This window comes from Mustela putorius, unplaced genomic scaffold (assembly GCF_011764305.1).
Source record: "Mustela putorius furo isolate JIRA1106 unplaced genomic scaffold, ASM1176430v1.1 tig00537227_pilon_pilon_pilon, whole genome shotgun sequence".
In the NCBI taxonomy this organism is placed as follows: Eukaryota; Metazoa; Chordata; class Mammalia; order Carnivora; family Mustelidae; genus Mustela; species Mustela putorius.
The window spans coordinates 41180267-41202257 of record NW_025422368.1 but is presented as its reverse complement, the minus strand read 5'-3'; the positions used below and the strand labels follow the sequence as shown (position 1 = coordinate 41202257).

Genomic DNA, 21991 nt, shown 5'->3' with positions numbered 1-21991 from the left:
CTCGGAGATGATTTCCTGACTTGAACGCATCTGTTGAGGCCCTTACAGGATAGTTCTGTGCCGAGGGGGACATTTGCCTTGCAGAATCTGCTTCACCTGAGCCTTCCTATCCAAACAGAATTGCAGCAAAAGTTTGGCAGCCTTACTTGCAGAATTCTTGAACTCAGGAGGGCATGTGGGGGCCTGAGATTTTAGTGCGGTCATTCAAGCTGAGGATATCATTTGGCAGATATACTAAATATCCCATCTGTGGAAAAAAAATGAAAATTGATTTAATTTTCATTATTGTATCGTTCAAAGGCTCCACATGTGTTTCTTTTGTTTTTTTTTAAAGATTTTATTTATTTATTTGAGAGAGAGACAGTGAGAGAGAACATGAGCGAGGAGAAGGTCAGAGGGAGAAGCAGACTCCCCATGGAGCTGGGAGCCCGATGTGGGACTCGATCCTGGGACTCCAGGATCATGACCTGAGCCGAAGACAGTTGTCCAACCAACTGAGCCACCCAGGTGCCCCCACATGTGTTTCTTGACTACCTTGTCCAAGATATGGATTCATTAGTTATAGGTTATAAAATAAATCCATAGCAATGTAGATAATCTGAAATTGCAGAGAGAGAGGAATATTGAGATCATTTACGGCACTTAAAGCTAAGTAAGTGGAAAGACACAAGAAAATCTAACTAACGATATACTAGAATACTGTCCAGCTCTGTCATCCTGCCCTTCCTTTCTCTTCTGTTAAAACTTTCTCTTAATGACAACATCACTACATAGTACATTAGGCAAAGATTCAAACTTCTGGGGGCATATAAGTAATAATTTCATTCACTGATGTAAGAGGCTTTTGTTCTCTTTCTGTAGTTAAGTAAAGAAAGTAATTGTTCACATCAACTAGGAAGTTAATTAAGCAGCATAGATGACATCAGCATGTCCTGGGTTTATCCCAGGAAGTAGCAAAGAAGGACAGAAGTACTAATGTGTGTGGTTAATTTCTGTGAAGCATTATGCAAAGTACTTTACCTGTTTCATCAATTCTAACTGTCATAGCAATCTTGTGACATATAAATCGTTATCCTTATTTTTCATAAGTGAAGAAATTGTCTTGAAGAGGTGGCATTTACTGCCCAAGTTCACACAGATAATATTGTGTAAAACCTAAGATTAAAGCCAGATTGCCCTCACACATCTGATTATGTGCCCACAGAAGACTGACAGTCATTATGGCCAATGTATGAAACAGGAAATATTTTAAGTATGGATGAAAGCTTTGGAAGCAGCAGAAAAACTAATGAAATGTATCTTTATATCTTCTTTTTTTTTTAATTTTTTATTTTTTATAAACATATATTTTTATCCCCAGGGGTACAGGTCTGTGAATCACCAGGTTTACACACTTCACAGCACTCACCATAGCACATATCCTCCCTATGTCCATAATCCCACCCCCTTCTCCCAAACCCCCTCCCCCCAGCAACCCTCAATTTGTTTTGTGAGATTAAGAGTCACTTATGGTTTGTCTCCCTCCCAATCCCATCTTGTTTCATTTATTCTTCTCCTACCCACTTAAGCCCCCATGTTGCATCACCACTTCCTCATATCGGGGAGATCATATGATAGTTGTCTTTCTCTGCTTGACTTATTTCGCTAAGCATGATACGCTCTAGTTCCATCCATGTTGTCGCAAATGGCAAGATCTCATTTCTTTTGATGGCTGCATAGTATTCCATTGTGTATATATACCACCTCTTCTTTATCCATTCATCTGTTGATGGACATCTAGGTTCTTTCCACAGTTTGGCTATTGTGGACATTGCTGCTATAAACATTCGGGTGCACGTGCCCCTTTGTATCACTACGTTTGTATCTTTAAGGTATCTTTATATATTCTAAACCTAAAATTTTGAAGTTGAAAGGTAAGACTCAGTTGATAATCTTTCAAAAATAAAAGACTTACAGGGAATATTTAAATATAAAAGTAAAATCTTACTATTTAAAATATAACTACTTGAGGTGTGCCTGGGTGGCCAACTCCATTGGTTAAGCATCTGACTCTTGGTTTGGGCTCAGGTCATGATCTCAGGGTCATGAAATTGAGCCCCAGGTCTGGCTCTGTGCTCAGCGTGGAATCTGCTTGAGATTCTCTGCCTCTCTCCATGCTTGTGCTCTCTCTGTGCCTCTCTCTCAAGTAAGTAAGTAGGTAAATTAATTCTTTTAAAAAAATAAGAAAATATAATCATTTTAGTCCTAAGTGCATTACTGAGGGAAAAAAAAAAATCCCAGAGCATCAAATATTTAACATTAAGTACCTAAGAGAGTTCTGAGTAAGAGGAAGAAAGTGAGACAGTGAATTAATTATCTACTGGTGTTTAATCATTCAGGTTTTACCAATACGAATTCTTGTAAAGCTACTCAGACTAAGGGAGTGGGGCATAAGAATCCAGGAATCCTTCTACCTATTTTTTTCCTTGGTCTCTTAATAGCTCATGCACATCCAGAGACATCTTCGCGGATTCCCAAGCACTGCATGATGACCACGATCGCCACAATGAGCCAAAAGCATTAGGATCTAGTTAGTCTCCAAAGACAGGAGAGCAATAGATAGTCCAGGAAAAGGAACACAAGTATACTCCCAAAGTCGGGTCTGTGTTCACTTCCTAACATAATGAAGATAGCACGGCACCATCATCTGATTCGGGGTTCCGTAATGGTGGCTTTACACTGGAGCCATTTGTCTGCTCTTGTCCTTCGGCAAAGGCTCTCACCTTCCTTAACTCTCCAGTCATGTGCCAAAGGTGCTTGGACTCCAGAAGTTCACGGCGGAGCTACTTGGCTCTACTTTCTGCTGTGTGTACTGGTTTAGGGAGGCTTTCTACTCTCATCTTTTGAAATATTCCAGGAGTTGTTTCAATTTCTCTTCAATAGTAGAGTATCTTAGAGTAGCATGAAAGGCTGTTTGTCATCTTCAAATGCCCTCCCTGGTCAGGAGACAGATGCCTATAGAAGGCTTGAATACAAGAATATATATATATAACTGTAACAAAAAGATGTTGTTCTACAGACACTTCTGAAGACCCAGAAGGCTCCCTGGAGATGGTACTCTCTAAAGTTAACACACTACAGTTAAATCTCAGCAGCATCTGCTCAGACCACTACCCAATGCAGGAATCCCTTCAGAACCTTCCTTACCAAGCTCTATTTGAACACTTTTTTTAAAGACGTTTTATTTGTTTGTTTGTTTGTTTGTTTATTTATTTAGAGAGAGAGAGAGCGAGAGAGAGAGAGAGCACGAGTGGTGAGAGGGGCAGAGGGAGAGGGAGAAGTAGACTCCCCACTAAGCAGGAAATCTGACCTGGGGCTTGATCCCAGGACCTAGAGGAGACCATGACCCTAGCTAAAAGCAGTCACTTAACTGACTGAGCCACCCAGGCACCCCTATTTGACCACTTCTTTTCTTTTCTTTTCTTTTTTAAATGTTCAGTACTAACAGCAGACAACCTCCTGCCAAAGCCTAAAGCAGGAGTCCTCTATGCTTAATCTACAATGGAATTACCTGGAGAGCATTTAAAATGACCATCCCATCCTGGAGGGTTGTGACAAAGAGAACATGATGGTATATAGGAAAGCACTTTGTAAACTATAATTCGCAGCAGAAATGGAAGGCATATCGTTGTTTGTGCTGTTGAACAATAATTTCTAAATATTCACCCATCGTTCCAGCCTATCTAAACTTTTTCAGATCTGCCATCCAACTTATTTTCTATTTTTTCCAGCTATGTCAAACTTTTCTCTTTTCTTTTTTTATTTTGAAGATTTTATTTATTTATTTGACAGAGATCACAAGTAGGCAGAGAGGCAGGAGGGGGCAGGGGGGAAGCAGGCTCCCCACTGAGCAGAGAGCCCAATGCGGGGCTCGATCCCAGGACCCTGAGATCATGACCTGAGCCAAAGGCAGAGGCTTACCCTACTGAGCGACCCAGGTACCCCAATGTCAAACTTTTCTAATTAGAAATTGTATTTATTTATGATGAATAAATCAATATTTATTGAGGACCTACCAGATTCAAAATAGTAGACTCTGTGCTTATTATTTCTATCCAGTGATCACCATTGGCCCAAGCTGTGGTGTGGGGTGGGGGCTGGGCAGTGGTAGCTCTCACTCTTGATGCCTTGGTCAGGTGTCGTTTGCTTCTTCATTGACAAGACATTATGGTTTTAATACATGATGATCAAGTTGTTTTTCCTTTTTTTATCTAGCCATATCTTTATGTCTATACATTTGCCCAGCATTACTTTCTTACCCCCTATAAAAACCCAAGGTCAGTCAGAAATATAGATGCTTTAAGTATTTCTAAGTATATTTTTGGCAACGTACAAGAAAGTTGGCTTTTAGGATGCGTCTATGGTTGGTATTCATTTGTCTTATTTCAGATCTGGTTCCTAGGGAGCTAGGATACCTTTTTTTTAACTGTATACGTAAAGCCAAATCTAGCACAGGGTGCCAGAGAGTCTGTGTCTTGCTATTGAAGCCTTTGCTTTTCCTGACTTACCGTTCCTCTTAGTCCTGGGAGGTTAAGAATCCTGAGTAGTAGGAATTCTTTTTCAGGCTGGCAGACACTTATTCCTACTTAAGTACTTTCTCTGCCTCAGCAGAATCGGATGGAGATTCATCCCATTTTTTGCATGGATCACTTACCCAGCTCAGAAAACCTGACAGGGACTATTTTTAGACTGAGGAGGAATCAGACTTCCTGGAGAGTGATGATAGGGAATATGATGATGACAGAGTAGCCATGCATAAATGCCAAATGTTTTTAACAGTCAGGGCAAAGAATTTTTTACTTTTTGGCAAATATTTCTACTTTCCCCTTGGTGCTGGTCACTTAAATGCCAGATTCATTTGGCTGTTTACACCTTTTAAAGCAAATAGGACATAGATTTTGTGAGTTTCCTGAAAGCTTGCTCCTGGTGAAATTACACCATTTTTACAAAGTCATCACATTAGGACTGGCAGTGGAAATGGAAGCTTCTGGAGTTTGTGCGGTTAGACACATGGCATTGTCTACAATGTGCATTCCAACTCACTCTGTCTGAACTCATAAATTTCTTTAAGAAACGTTGTGACCTGATTTTTCTCATCCTCTGTTTTAAAATTTAAAAACTCTTTATTATTAATCTACATGGGATAAGATTAGAGCCTGAGAAATTAGTGTTAGAAGACTTTTGTTAGTATCCTACAAAACACGTTTAAATATCTATAAGTACTATGTGAGTCTATAAAATTTAATATTGAAACCTGAAAGTATTATTCCCTTAGCCAGGGGCCAAAATGCTTTCATTTATTTAGCTACTGGGTTCTAGCTTCCCCTGAACTACATTCATGGTAAGACATCACTCTGCAATGGGCCAAGAAAACCCAAGGCAGTCTGGAAGAAGAACAGAGTACTAATCCTACCATACATCAGGTTCTGGGAAAAAGCTAACATAATTCAGACAGTGTGGTACTGGCGTAAGAAGGACAAATTGACCAATGTGACAAAAAGAGTGTTCAGAAACGGAAATATACATATATAGTTTCCTAGTTTATGACAAAGGTGACATTGCAATGCAGTGAGAAAAGAATGGTTTTGTTTTATTTTCTTTCACATGATGATGGGTCGGTTATAGCCATGTGGAAAAAGTATACCATGATGTGGAAAAAGTATACCATGACACTGCCCCATACCATACATAGAAATCAATTCAGCTAGATTCCTTATCTATAGGTGAAAATCAAATAATAAAACTCTTAGAAAAAGTATGGGATAACATCATCATGACTTCATAGTAAGCAGAGATTTTTTAAAAGAACACAGAAAGTACCATAACAGAAAAAAAGAATAATTAAGAACTTCTCTTCACTTAAAAGACATCATTAAAAGTCTGGTGTCTAAAAAGACACCATTGAAAGTCTGAAATGGTAAGTTGCAGAGGGGAAAAATATATTTGCAAACCATGTATCCAATAAAGGACTCATATCAGAATATGCTATTTTTAAATTCCCACAAGTCAATAAACCAGAAAACCTAATGGAAAGTTGGAAGGAAAAACTTGAGCAGGCACTTTATTAAAAAAAGTTATTAAGGGGCGCCTGGGTGACTCAGTGGGTCAAAGCCTCTGTGTTCGGCTCAGGTCATGATCCCAGGGTCCTAGGATCGAGCCCTGCATCAGGCTCTCTGCTCAGTGGGGAGCCTGCTTCCTCCTCTCTCTCTGCCTACTTGTGATCTCTGTCTGTCAAATAAATAAATACAATCTTTAAAAAAAAGAGTTATCAAAGTGGCCAATAAGCCAGGAAAGATGGCTCAACACCTTAGTAATCACAGAGATGCAAATGGAAACCACAATGTGATACCACTACCACACCTACCTAAATGGCCACGGTGGAAAAGACTGACCATAGCACGAGGTGACAGAGATGGAGAACAACTGGAACTCTCGTTCCCTGCTGATTAGAAGGTAAACTCATACAACTCTTCTGACAAACTCTTTAACAGTATCTACTTGCGTTGACATATTCATACCCTACAGCCCAACAATTCACTCCTAGTTATGACTCCCACAGAAATGCATTTCTGTGTCCACCAAAAGACACAGTAGAGTGTTCATAACAATATTTGTAACAACAGCCCCAAACCTAAATAGTAGAATGGATAAACTATGGCATAATCACCCAATGTAATATTATATAGCAATGAGAATGAATTACCTAAAATTGTTCCCAACAATATACGTGAATCTCACTAACATAATATGGAGCAGAAGAAGCCGGAATCAGAAGAGTAAGAACTGGGTCTGTTTTTTTAAACTACAAAAATAAGCAGTACTAACCAATGCTGGTAGAAGTCAAGACCGTGGTTACCAGGAACAAGGGAGTGATTTAAAGGACTATACAGTGGGGGGATTCTTTGATGGTGGTACTGTTCTATTTGTGGATCTGGGTATGGTACACAGATGTATTCAGTTTATGAAAAGTTATCAAGCAGCTGATTTATGATTTATGCATTTCTCTGTATGTTTGTTATACTTCAATAAAAAGTTTATAGGACACTATAAGCCAATAAGAAGGGTACAAAAAAAATCAGTCATGTAGTGTGGGGTAAGGGGCCAAGATAGTCCAAAGGAAATCAGATTCCCAGGGTGAGCTCCTACAGAGAACAAAAGTCAATCATCAACCATGCTTTAGCCAAGCTCAAGTTAACGTGGGACCTATTACTGAGTTTCACTTACTTTGGACTCTTCTTACAGCACAGTAACTACGCCAGCTATCTCCTTTAACTCCCTAGAAAAAACCTAGGATTTAAGATAAACCTCATTTGAACATGGAAGGTACACTCTGTTGTATTGGGAATATTTCCCAGGCAGTGTATTTCAGTAAGAAAAAAAAAAAAAAAAAACCTGGAAATTGTTTTGAAAGTTAAAAAAAATTCTTTTTAGAGTTTAGTTCATCTGAAGGAGATTGAAATTATTAGTAGCATTATTTGAATAGGTTATCACTAATAAAAATACTTTTAACTAATGGGTAAATGGAAAAGTACCCCAAAGGTACTTTTTATCAGAATGAATGGAAGGCAGGCAAAGCTAATAATACCAAGCAGTCTTTCTGCCACCCCGGGAGGTTCTAATCAAGCCTTGTGCTCTGATTGAAATGCAGGGCTCAGAGTGGGAAAACTGATTAACAAAATAAAAAATCCGGAGTGTTTCCCATGCAAACAGTCATCAACATATCTTATGTAATTATGTAGCCCATAAATCAACACAGCGTGCAAGGGCTTCAGCCATAGTGTAAATATCTTAATGACTGAGCCGTCTTTAACCATGAATAATTTATATCTGCATGATCCATTTTTCTCAACCATGCTTCACTTCTGCAGGACAAACTAATCTTCTGTCAGGGGATGGGCTCTTGATTATTTCTTCCTGATTTTTCTTCTCTTTATTTTTCTCATTTTGACACACTCCATTTTTTCCCTCTTGCACTTTCTTAAATAAGGGTGACTCATTCATCCACCCTGTCTGCTGGCTTTTACTTTTGCTATGCATCTTCTTAGACATCTTGGAATAAAGCCAGGGCTTCTGGACGCCTACTTTTCATAAGGCCTTCTGTAAATGGAATTAGGTGGCAACTAGGGAAATGGGCTTAATACCACAAGGCAGTATGAGCTTCTTGATGTTGTTATGGGGAAACATTTATTATGGAAAGCAATTGCCAGAAAAGGCTAATGATCAATTAAACGTTAGCATTTGTAGATCCCCTTCTGTGATGCAGAAAGTAACTGCCACTAGGGTAATGCTGGAAAGCTCACTTGCTGAAACAGTTTTGTTGTTTTCTTAGAGCCCATTAAAATCAAGGCAGCTGAAAAACATTCAGATCAAATTCTGTGTTATCCAAAAAGCTCCTCCTAACTATCCCAACTCACTGTGCTGGGAACTCCTCAGATCCCAATAGGTCTCATTGTCATTGCCATTCCGAGAAATGTACCACAGATGTTTGGTCATACCAGTTGCCTTTCTACAGACGGTCCTCATGGACAGGGAACTTTGGTCACCTTCTCTGGATCTTTCGAACCTATTTGAGTAATTTTCCTAGAAACCTAGAAATCACATCCTATTTGATGACCCATTATTTTTTATAAAGCACATTGACCCTACTATATTAAAGATTTCACGGGGTGGGGGGGATTGCAAACATTGTATATCCTACAGTTTAAAAAAAAATAACTAAAACTTAAGGAGGTCCAACAGAATCATTTTCCATAGTGGGATCCAGGAGTTCTGTCCTACTTCCCCCCACCTTCTTGGCAAGAGTTCCCCAGGGATTACTAGAAGGAAGAGGTAATACATTTTCATCTTTGAGTCCCGGTACTCTCTGGTGTTGTGGCATATAGTTAGTGCTCAATAAAAGTACTTTTAAAATTCATTTTGTTGCAAGAATGATGAGTTAGCCACAGACTTAGAAAGCTCACTTCTGTGGGAATATGAGGTATGTGATCTTCTAACCTGGCAAGGATCTGGTTAGGCCTCTCATCTCCGGAAAAGTACATTAGTCCTGCCCCTGATTCACCTGATGTCTAAACCAAATGGATCTGGTCTCAGTCACGTATATAAAATGCCAACATACCAGAGTCTTCTCACAGAGGACCTTCTTGAAATGTCTGATATCCAACTTCTGTTGGAAACCCAAGTGAGGGAAAAGATTGATATCTAGGAAAGATCCCCAGAGAGGTATCTAGTCTGTCTATCCTAGGGTCTGCCTTTAAATCAAGTTGACCACCACATTAGCTTATTCCTTTATAGAGACACTATCATTGATTTGTTTTTCAATTTTATTTTTTAGCCTTGGTCAAGGAATAGCCATTGGAAATCACTTCTGTGTCCTATTATAAAAATGTGTTGAGGATATTCCCCATTATATCAGTTAGCATCATATATATGAAATCCCATGGGAGAGATATCTTTCTCTCTGACAGAAAAATCCTTACTTCCCATATAGGGACTAGAAGACTTCACCCTTTGCAATATTGATTACTGCGTAATTGACCATGCTTCCTTTATTGTCCCAATTTCCAGGAAACTCCAAATCTTTTTTTTTTTTTTTTACTGAAGCAAAATTCACATAATCTATAATTAACCATGCTAATGTGTACAACCTGATAGTAGCATTTAGTACATGTACAACATTGTGCAATCATCAGCTCTGTCTAGATGCAAAACTTAAGCAGTCACTCCTCTTCCCCTCTGTCCCCAAGCCCTGGCAACTAGCAATCTACTTTCTGTCTCCTTCAATTTACCTGTTAGTCCTGAGTCATTTTTGCAGTTCAGAGCACCTCTATTAACCCTTGTGGGCAAGGCAGTGTAGGCTCCTTTTCTTCTTCCTGATTATTTCTTTGTATTACATATTTAGTTTAAAGCGGGCAGCCCCCTGACTTTGTGGAAAGAAATTGAGTGGAGATATATACGAACAAGGACATCCTCCTTTTTTCCTCTAGAGCTTCTGGCCACCCTTCTCCATGCTGCTATGTGCTCTGACCTACGGGGCCTGCGGAATGGGCTCTCATGACCTCAGGCTCCAGTTGGGTTTAGCTGAGGGAATCCTGGCAGGGGATGAGAGGGAGGAAGAATAGGGATGGAGAGTGTTCTTCCCTGGCTGCTTTTCTGTGGGTTCACTGGAGCGATCTACATCCTTGGACGGAAGGTGCCAGCTCCTGTCAGGCGTCCTTTCCACACAGTCCTTTCTGAACCCCCATTTCACTAACAGCTCTATCCTTTGCTGCTTCAGGACAGGGTAGTAAAGTGCTCTTTGCTTCTGGACCCAGAGTATTGCATTATCCCTGTAGTTTCTCTCTAACCTGCCCACATCTTTCTAATTATCCCAATTTGAGTGTATCATCTGTCTCTTGCGAGGACCCTGACTCAAATAAGCATATTCTACTCTGTGATTCTTTTGAGCTGTAGGTCAACATGATTTGCTCAGGTCCTGTGTAGATAAGCTGGTCTGGCAGATTCTCCTGGGGCCAGACAATGTCCTCTCCCAGATATCCAGAGCATTCACATCTCTTCATGGTTTTAAGGCATAGGACCTCTGTGCAGTCCTTAAATGACAGCAGTCTTTTTTTAAAAGCTCATAATCCTGGAGGAGGCTTATTTACTTGACCATTTTCAGCTGCTGTAATACCCACTTTAGAAGTGGAATGACCAATGAGCTCAAGTTCCATCTGGAAGAAGGTGGGTTACCTTTCTGCCGATGGACTGTTCCCTAATTCTTTCACTATTAGATAAACACACACTTCTCAGTCTGATATTATGAAGCACTAGAAGAAATTCATTATGCAGGCTTAGAATCTAGACAAAAGAAAAATACTCTTCATCATCAACATTATGCATGCATATGGACCTTGTTACAAGAATAGCCATTGAAAGGATTTAAGCATAGGGTTAACATGATCCCAACTACACTAGGGACTACTTCAAGCGAAAGGGTATGATTTAATCCCGCATCATCAGTATATTTTGCAGAGCACTTAAAATAATAAATGTTCGTGTTTTCGCTTGCTTCACCAACAAATATCACTGAGCACCTACTATATACATAGACACTGTAGACTGTGGAGAACCACAGTCATGAGGAGGGCTTATATAATGCCTGCTGTGTGGAGCTTCCATGTTTACCGAAGATTAAGTAAATATCTAATTAAACAAATAATTGTTGAATGGCATTTATTAGAAGTGCTGTGAAGAAAAAGCACTGGGTTCTGCTAATACATTTCTCAGTAAGGTTGATGTGAGGCAGAAATCCCTGAGGAAGTGACACTTGACAAGGCAGTGGTGAAGAAGTAGGTGAAGGAGGAATGGGGGAGAGTTGGAGCGTTCCATAGACAGAAGGGACCAGAGGCAAGAAGGCACATGGCATTTTTGAAGACTTGAAAGAAAAAGAGGGGGCTGGAGAAGAGAGAACAAGAGCAGAATGGTAGAAAACAGAACTGGTGAGTTAAGCAGGAGCCAGATGTGGGTCCTTGTAGATTGTGTTAATTTTTTTTTTTTTTACCCCACATGAACAGCTATTGAAAGGATTTAAGCATGGCGTCAACATGGTGAGATACTTTTAAACACTGGTGGGACACTTGGGTGGCTCAGTTGGTTAAGCGGCTGCCTTCGGCTCAGGTCATGATCCCAGTGTCCCTGCTCAGCGGGAAGCCTGCTTCTCCCTCTGCCTCTGCCTACCACTCTGTCTGCCTGTGCTTGCTCTCTCTGACAAATAAATAAATAAAATCTTAAAAAAAAAAAAATCACTGGCTTGGGGGAGAGAGGAGGCCATGAGAAGATGAGGACCTATCAGATGGTGGTAACTTAGACTGAAAGAGTGATTGTGGAGATGGAAAGAAAGGATGAAGTTGAGAGTTATTGGGAATTAGAGTCAAGAGGAATTTATGAGGATGAGGGAGAAGATGGAATTGAGATGACTCCTCAGTTTCTGGTTTGTGTGAAGGTGTATAATGGGAGTCAGTTGCTGGAAGAAGGAAACATGAAGAAGAACCATGAAATGTGGTGGGCTCACTATCAGTTTTGCACCTATTATGTTTGTTGTGCTCATGAAACATCCAAGAATTGTTCAAGGTGGCGGTAGTAGCAGTGGGAGCATAGAAGGATATATGCTGGACACATAAATTTAAGGGTGATTGTGATTAAGTGAAACTGGACTACTAAGGAGAGACAATGGAAGGGTGAGCTCATATTTAGTAAACTGTTGTCAACAATCCCTGATCATCCTTGTGGGTGTGTGTGTGTGTGTATACAGATACGAATATAATGGAATATTACTCTGCCATTAAAAAGAATGAAATCTTGCCATTTGCAACAACATGGATGGAGCTAGAGAGTAGTATGCTCAGCGAAATAAGTCAGGGAAAGACAAATACAATATGCTTTCACTCATATGTGGAATTTAGGAAACAAAACAGATGGGCATAGGGGAAGGGAAGAAAAAATAAAATAAGATAAAAACAGAGAGGAGGGCAAACCATAAGAGACTCTTAACTCTAGGAAACAAACTCAGGGTTGCTGGAGGGCAGTTGGGTGGGTGGATGGGGTAACTCGGTGACAGGCATTAAGGAGGGCACTTGATGTAATGAGCACTGGGTGTTATAAGCAACGAATGAATCACTAAATTCTACCCCTGAGATTAATAATACAGTATATGTTAGCTAAACTGAATTTAAATTAAGGTTTTTTTTTTTTTAAATCCCTCATCATCCTTCCCTGAGATAAGCACCTACCTTTCCTTTCCACATCTTTATTTTTTCCTGCAGAAATTAGGACCTCATTATGACAGTCTTGTTAGAAAGTTAAAGTTGTGCCCTGGAAATGTCTTAATGTGAAATCTTAATATTACATAATGAGTGTATAAAGATGGGAGACCATCCCTCAACCTCAATCTTTAAAGGATGTTACTGTTGTTCTCAAAATACTTAAAAGCGTGAGGTTTCACGACCCATCTTGGTAAGCATGGGTTTTCTAGAAGAGTTCACCTCTTCTACTCATTAGCAGGATACTGGGATTTAAATTTAGCTACTGCATATTTTTATAAAATTTATTAACCTTCTGTAAGTTACTGATTCCCTAGGCTTTTCCTTACCTGACGTTGCTATTTCTTTGTAGAGTCATAGATTATTAAGGCTAGAGAGCTTTTATTCAAGTCCCCTTATTTTACTAATGAAGAAAATGAGGCTTATAGGAAATGATGGCTTGGGCTTCATGGTGAGTTGGTGGCATAACTAGGCATCACCTTCCCAGCTTCCAGCTCTGAGCCCAGCTTAGAAGTACACTGCTTCTTCCCTTAACCAGGACTTTAAATTTCTCTTCTCAGAACTCTGAAGCTTTCTACTTTAAAATGTAAAAGAAACTCATTCATGGCACATTTGGCTCTCCTAAATGGAAATATTGCACTTGTTCCTTTGAAGCCTTATTGGGGAAAGTACTATGTAAAGAGATACTTACTCAAGAGGTGCACCAGAGAAACTGTGGGTATGATCTCTCTTCTCTTCTAAATTAATGGCAGCAGAAGATCTGGTGCACTTTCTCTATGCTTCTTTTTTCCCCCCATAAACCGCTTTAAATGTATGTACATCATCTACCTCAAGAGAACCTGACACTTGTTCTAGACCCACCCCATTCTCCTCAGTCTGACCCCAAGACCCCCTCCACATGGGAGGAGCCATAATTCAGTGATAGCAGAGCACTAATAGCCAAGTGCAAAGCTAAAGGGATGATGGGAGCAAAGGTCTCCTATGACCTCCTTAAACCTATTTTGTCAGCTACTCCATGGATTTAATGTGTAGTTCTTCCCTTTTGACTTTCTGTCCGCCCCTTTCCTACCAATGATTTCTCCTAATTGTTCTGTTCTTCTAGAACACTATAGCCTGATATAGGACCTTTGCATGCATCTTAAAAGTTTTCTTAAGCACTAATTATGTCCTTAAAGAACAGAAAGTAAAACGCTTCTCATGGGTAATCAGTTCCTTTCAAGTCTGCCAGTATTTTTCTGTGTTTCTTGATACCCCTGTTCCTCTCATTTCTTTCTAAAGGAAAAGTTTAACATTCATTCTTCACTATAACTGGAACATTAGAACCATACAAGAATATAATTTTTAGGACCTTGACAAATATAGGCCAGGGAAAAAAGAATAACAATATAAGAGTTTACATTTAAACAATTTCCACATACACTGATAATCTCTTTTAAAAAAACTCTGACCTTTAATCATGATGTAATGCTTTTAAGAAAAATGAATACATCATGTGTACTGGGTAATGGTTGATTGTGGTTTTATAAAAAATTTACATCTGCCTAGTTATAAATAGCTGCCTCTTAGAATAGCAATTCAAGAAGGATACTTTGGAGGGCCAGACGCAAGTGAAAAGGCTTATCAGGATATAGATTTAGCTTTTAACAAAGACTCAAACCTAATACCTTAGCTTAAATATGATAGAAGTTTATTTAATGGGAGAGCTCCAAACTCTGGAGATAGGGTTTCAGAAGCCTAAGCTTGTTCTACCTGGCTCCCTGCTCTTGTCTACATGGCCGAAGATGGGTCACCAGTCCTGGATCCATATTGCAACAGCAACAAATGGCTCACTTCTCACTTCTACTCACTCCGCATTGGCTGGAACTTGGTCACATGGATGCACCTCCCTGCAAAGGAGGCTGGGAAATGTCCTTAGCTGAGCAGCTTGTTACTGAAGAAAGAAGGAAAGATGGAATAACAAGGAACAACCACCAGTCTCTGTCATTTGTAAGAGGTTAAGTTATAAGGACCAGAGAAACTTTTATCACTTTTATCCGTTAAGCCAAAGAAATTGATCTTTCGACATGAGAAAACCAAGTGGAAGAATATATGTGATTATCACCTCACAAAGCTATCTATTAAAATCCAACCAATCTGTGAGAAGTGGTTTTGGAAATTTGTCCTTCTAAAGTTATTCCTTCTATTTTTGTGGTGACCATTTCACAGCATATATGAATGAATATCAGATCATCACATTGTATACCTAAAACTAATGTAATCCGTCAATTATTCTTTGATTAATTAATTAAGTCTTTCCAAAGTTCTCTAAAGATAGTGTGAGGAAAGGTCCTGCTGGGCCAGAGCTGACATGAGGGTCAACCTAAGCAAGAAGGGAGCTTGCTGGGGAGCCTGCTCAAGGAAGGGGAGAACAGCGGACTTCAGGGGGTGAAGCTTGAGGCACCAGATTTTGTGTACTTAATCACAGAACTTGGAGTGTGAGAGTTGAGAGGTGGGCAGAATCCACTACCCTAGTGAGGTAAGGACCACCAAAACAGAGATTATGAGGACTGAGCAGAATTCTTTATCGGGGGTCCCCGTTGAGGCAAATCAGGTGCAAACCACTGTTGCACATAGCCAAGGGGACCGCTCACTGTAAACCGCAAGGTGAGAGTAGAGCAGGACCCTGGGCAGCACCGTGACCAAGTGAGGGAGGCACTGGAGAGAAACAAGGCAGCTGTGAGGGAGAAGGAGGAGAAGCCAGACATTACTGATGGCCCTAGACCAGGGTGCTGACACAGCAAGGTGAGCAAGACGAGAGAGAGTCACAGCCACAAGAGTTAGGTTCATGAGAAAATTATAGTCATAACACCCCAGAGTCATAAAGTCCTGCTAGCAGACTAAGAGCTTTGAGTCCTCCCTGCTATTATTAATGAGATTCTGCACCGGAATTGACAGGAAGAGAACTGACAGGCCCTAATGGTCACTTAGCCTTTTTTAGGACTGAATTATTGCAATATCACCAACCATTTAAGAAGCAAGTATAAGGCGCCTGGATGGCTCAATGGGTTAAGCATCTGCCTTTGGGCTCAGGTCATGATCCTGGAGTCCCAGGATCAAGCCCCACATCAGGCTCCTTGCTCAGAAGGGAGTCTGCTTTTCCCTCTTCCTCTGCCCTTCCCCACTCTACCTACCGCACCCCCGCATTTGTGTTGTCTCAGTCGCTTAAATAAAATCTAAAAAAAAAAAAAAAAAAAAAAGAAAGAAAAAAGAAGGAAACATAGTATATACAAGAATCCTTAGCACTGGAATATGGATGTTGCTGGCATGAATGTTCTCATCTTTACCTTTTTCAAGAAATGCCTTGTGGGGTGCCTGGGTGGCTGAGTGGGTTAAGCCTCTGCCTTTGGCTCAGGTCCTGATCTCAGGGTCCTGGCATTGAGCCCCGCATTGGGCTCTCTGCTCAGCAGGAAGCCTGCTTCCCCCTCTCACTCTGCCTTCCTCTCTGCCTACTTGTGATCTCTCTCTCTGTCAAATAAATAATAAAGTCTTAAAAAAAAGAAAGAAAGAAAGAAAAGAAATACCTTGTTTCACAGCAAACTGAAAATAGGTCTCTCCAGTGGAACTTTCAGCTTCATGAACCAGTCCATACTGCCTGAGCTTCAACAACAGGAAGACAGATTTCCTAGCTTGCCCTACCCGAGCGTCACCTCTGTGATAAAGATGTACTTGCAGAAAAGACAGAGTTTGCTTTAATGAAAGCAGTAGAAAATCGGAGAAATATTAGAGTCTTCTAATGTAGTCTTATAAAACGGTTGGGGTCGCAATATAGCAATAATCAATGTATAGCACTTTGTAAATTACAAAACGCTTTAACAAGACGTTGATGTCATTGAAATAAACACTCTGGAAAGAATACCGTTTTGTAAGCGAGCAAGCTGACTTGGAAAGTTTTCGTAACTCATCTGAGGTGCTGTGATGAAAATAGTGTGACAAAAAGGGTTAAACACAGGTGTTTTATTTCCATGTCCAAGGCTCTCACCCATAGGACCCCTGCCTCTTCTGAACTTTAAGGGACTGCATGAGCTTTCTCATGTACTCGTGCATTCATTCAACAACTGTTTGTCGCTCACCTCCTCTGGGCCGATCATTATGCCAGCCACTGAGGATGTTGTGACCGACAAGACGTCCTCTCTGCCTTCACAGCCAGCTTGCGGTCTGGCGAAGGACAGAAGCGTGTAATCCACCCTGACTGCTGCGAAACACTGGGGTGTGTGCAGCAACAGAAGGAGTGTAGCAGGCTGTAGGAGCACGTGAGAAAGGGATCTCCCCAAATCCTGAGTCAGGAGAGGCTTCTCAGAGGAGCTGATATTTACACTGAGTCCCCAGGGTGAGTAGGAGTTGAAGGAAGAAAGAGTGTTCCAAGCCAAAAATAAAATCTGTGTGGTGTGAAGTCACTGCAGAGGGTGAGGTGACCTCAGATCAGGTCCAGAATAGGGAAAGATGCAAAGGATTTACAAGTTCAGCTTAGTGTGTGCATTCCTAGTACTTGGTTACTGAGAGATTTCATCTGTTCATCCATCTCTTCCATCCAACCAACCAACCATCCATCCATCCATCCATCCATCCACAGTAGGTGCTATTTGAAAACCTTTTATTGAGAAACCTAGTACTTTCAGGTAGTGCCGAGTGATAAAGAGGGCATAAGGACACACAAGACATTACCCCAACTAATGTGAAGCTTGAACTTTAATTGAAGAGGTAAACCTGTGTACGTATTACTGGATATACAAGCTGGGCAGAACAGGTGTCCTAAAAGGTGCTCTAAGGAGTTACCACTGGCCAGGAGGATGGTACCGGAGGAAAATGTAAGTTTCAGCGATAACGTTAACAGACCAACATCAGACTAAACATTATCCGCATTTTTTATGTGTCTGTTTGCTTACTGGTTTTGTTTTGTTTTGTTTTCTGATATTTGTTCTTCCATAGATACTGTGGCAACGGCATCCGGGCCACTGCTAGTCGAAGTTGCCAAAACTCCTGGTGCCAGCCTTGGGGTTGCCCTCACTACCTCGATGTGCTGTAACAAACAGGTCATTGTCATAGACAAAATCAAATCTGCAAGTATTGCAGACAGGTGGGTGTTGTACAAAGTGCCTACTTTTCAAAACTGCATGTGCTAAAATATAAATATATATATGTTTTTCTATGTGTATATACACACATGTAATACTTATACATGTACACATGCATCTCACACATACATATATGATTAAAGAAAACAATTCACCTGCCCATTTATATGAGTTTCATCGAGAAAGCAAGTTATTGTACTAAGGGCTTAAAAATTCACCTACCTTATAGCCACCCCACCATGTACTGTTGTCTCATCTGATGTTTGGTGTGGCTGTTAGAGATAGAAAAAAAAAGAAAGTCAAGCAACTGAACTAGTTTTCCTACTGTTCTAGGGTGATAGATTGCTTTTGGTGTAGGGTCTTCAGTATGCTCCCTTTAGAGAAGTCATACGTTTTCCTGAACTGTTAACAAATAAATCTTGCCAAAATCTGATAAAAATCTCATTCCTTTTTTCATAAATGAGTAAAACAGTATTTTTGAAACAATGCAGTCTTTAAAGAGAGCTCTCACGCTGTCACAGAATGTTCATCTTAAGGTTTCACAGTTTTCAAGGGCCCCTGAAACAGCACTCGTTCCTATGACACCATGAAAACAAAAGCCCTTCTTCCTGAGTTTTTCTTCCTAATTACTGTTTTAGACTTATAAGGTAAGAAGGGTTGGAGGCAAAAAGACTACCTGCCCACCTAATAAATTATTTCCCAGCTCCCGGTAAGAAAACCCCCACTTCCATCGCTGAAGCTCTCCAAGGGCATCAGCACGGAATTTGATTTTTAGATGAAAGGGATGACTTGAAATGCCATTTTTTTTTTTTTTTTTTTTGTCTTGAGAAGGAGACTGTTCTCACTGTGGAAATTGCTCAATACACTCCCAGAGGCCCCACCTCCCCTGCATGTTTCCAGCCTCTTTTCCATATGCCCTCACCCTCCCTAGGAAGCCTCGCACTCCAATACAGTAACCTGCAGCAAACCCTGTAGTGATCCGTCTGCCGCTGCACTGTGGTCAGTCTTCAGCTCCTGCAGTGATCAGTCTACAGCTCCACTGTGGTCTTACCCTACATTTGGTCCTTTACCAGTGACGGCCATTGATCCAGGGGTGTTCTCCAGTTCAATGGTGCAGGATGCTTTAATTTTCTCCCTGTTTTTTTCCCATTCCGCAGGGGGTAACCAGTTTAAGGAGCTGTCCACTTGACTGGTACGTCGGGATGCTGACTGCTGTGTTTGCTTTTCTCAACTCATCCAGGAGCCAGTCTCTTGGAGTTCAGCAAGATGTAGCAGCTAGCCCCTCCCCCACCCCCCCAGCTTTCCCCTTCACTCACCATGCAGGCCTCCTTTTTGACTCTTCTGACTCCTGCATAATTTCCATCACCATCGAGAGCTTTTGTACTAATCATTGTTTAACTCCAGAATAACAAAATAAAGTAGAATAATTAAAGCAGTGGTGATTTGGCAGCTCCTGTGAGAGGTTCTGAGAAAGCATTAGCTGACACTCTCCCCACCCCCCAGTTATTCCCATTCACACATAAAATAGTTGTAAATGATCCCCTTCCATTTATGAGTCACATCCTGACATTCTGAGTATTTACCAGCTCGTATTTACAGATATAAAAACTAACAAAGGGGAAAAAAAAATCACAGGAAAGAAAAAAATAAAGCCAAGGGGGAAAATTGTCCTGTTCTTCTCTTCCCTCCCACTCACTTCCCTTCAACTTTGGGCACCGCCACCCCGAAATAATCTCTTCTTTTTTAAGAAGCATGAGAGAAAAACGTTTCCTTGAGTTTTTCTGTTATTTTCTACATTCCTATTCACACGCGAGGTACTTAACATTTGACAGATGGTGTTTCCTATAACACTCAAACTTTTCCTTTCTTAAGTCAATTGAAACTGTGTGAAACGTTAACTGTGAAGGACGGGAAAGTCATATTCCAAAGCGGAAGGCGCTTCCACTGAGTACGTGTCCTTTCCCTTTCCGTAGATGCGGTGCCCTGCACGTGGGAGACCACATCCTGTCTATCGACGGGACGAGCATGGAGTACTGTACATTAGCGGAAGCCACTCAGTTCCTGGCAAACACCACGGACCAGGTCAAGCTTGAGATTCTTCCTCATCATCAGACCCGCCTGGCCCTGAAGGGACCCGACCACGGTGAGAGGACCCGTCTAGATAATTCTCTTTATCTTCCCCTTATAGTTATTGCCTCTCCAGCAGAGTTCGAGGCGAGAGACAGGGAGTCTACTCCTGGCTTTATTTCTTTCAAAGCTGCAGATTATCTTTGTTGGCTTTTCTTCATTTTGCAGATCCTCCCCCCCGCATCCCAATCCCTGAGCCAAACGTAATTTATTTGAAACCTCAGAACTGAGGAAAGAAACAGGGTTTGAAACAGAATTTTCAGGCTTGTACTTTTTTTTTTTTTAAGCCTTTGTTGTGAATTGAATGTGGAGAGAAAGGAAATAATTGGACTTCCTGTTAGACATATTGAATTTCCATTCTACTTGAAGGACAACAAAGGCAAATTGTAAAACTCTCACTTTCTTGTTTTTTAATTTTTTATTTTTTATAAACATATATTTTTTATCCCCAGGGGTACAGGTCTGTGAATCACCAGGTTTACACACTTCACAGCACTCACCAAAGCACATACCCTCCCCAATGTCCATAATCCCACCCCCTTCTCCCAAACCCCCCTCCCCCCAGCAACCCTCAGTTTGTTTTGTGAGATTAAGAGTCACTTATGGTTTGTCTCCCTCCCAATCCCATCTTGTTTCATTGATTCTTCTCCTACCCACTTAAGCCCCCATGTTGCATCACCACTTCCTCATATCAGGTGAGGATGCGGAGAAAGGGGAACCCTCCTACACTGTTGGTGGGAATGCAAGCTGGTGCAGCCACTCTGGAAAACAGCATGGAGGTTCCTCAAAATGTTGAAAATAGAACTGCCCTATGACCCAGCAATTGCACTATTGGGTATTTACCCTAAAGATAAAACTCTCACTTTTTAAAAAATAATTAGGAAGTGGGTATTAATGGCACACCCTTCAAATATTTGGAGAGGAAAAGAAACAAAAAAACAGTCATGAGAAAAATTTCTCTATATATTGTCTCTTTGCCAGAGTAGCTTTTTGGGATGGAGAACTACCTCTGTGACCAAGGACCATTCCTGGGAGTATCAGAATATTTGACTCCATTTATCCAGTAACAGCTGCCAGCTGAGGGAATCCACATCTGTACTGTACAGACACTCACAGAAATGTGTGCTCAGTGTTTATATACCCACCCCTTAGGCATCTTTAAATAAAACCGGGCACAAGGTAAAGGACTTAGAACGCCAAATCACATGAAGAAAGTCTCTCTAGTGGAGTCCTTGTTCCAACTCCTTCTCCTTTTGCTTACACCAAGCGGCCTCCTTTTTTATTCCTTGAAATGGATTCCTTGAAGCTTCAAGAGTGCTGTCAGGGGGCCCGACTGGAGAAGAGCTTTCTTTTCTTTTTTTCTTTTCTTTTTTTTTTTTTTTTTTGTATTTTTAAAGAAAGAGAAGAACTTTCCCTGGAACTGAAATTTTGCTTGTGAGGATATCGTTTGTATCATGTGTCTCCCACCTTCTGAAACCCACTGCACTTTGGGGGATGAAAAAAAAAAAAAGACAGACCAGATCATTTTCATACTGAATGAGTCAGCTGGATGCAACCTTTTTTAATTAAATGGAGCTTAGACAGCCCTGGAGCTAATGAAAATCTCTAGAAAAGCATTACCTTTATCAGCTTTTAATTTGACACAATGGAGCAGAGAAGTGATGTGGTAGAGGCAGGTTAGGGAAGGAATCTCTGCCTCCTTTGACTAGAAATGGTAAGGGGTTCATGGGATTGTGCCCCCTTTCCGCTCAGGAGACCCCACAGGGCACACTGGCAGAGGGAAGAGATTTCTAAAACTAAGTTTCTTCTAAATTAGCCCAAAGTCGTCACCGGATCTGGACCGCGGAGGGTCCATGAACACACACAGTGTCATGCTTTCTCTGCGTGAGATTCATTTTGGTAAATTCCACTGTCAAG

The 21991-nt window shown here is 40.9% G+C and overlaps 1 protein-coding gene across 6 annotated transcripts in view; it reads left to right on the top strand.

Annotated features, from left to right (window-relative positions):
• Positions 1-21991, top strand: part of GRIP1 (glutamate receptor interacting protein 1) — a 672771-nt gene that overhangs the window by 557413 nt on the left and 93367 nt on the right. For all 6 annotated transcript variants that reach the window (XM_013056079.2, XM_004752473.2, XM_045072854.1 and 3 more), the window contains exons 8-9: positions 17802-17949; positions 19921-20090. In XM_013056079.2, coding sequence (XP_012911533.1) covers positions 17802-17949; positions 19921-20090 — 318 coding nt within the window. The remainder of the gene's footprint in view (positions 1-17801; positions 17950-19920; positions 20091-21991) is intronic.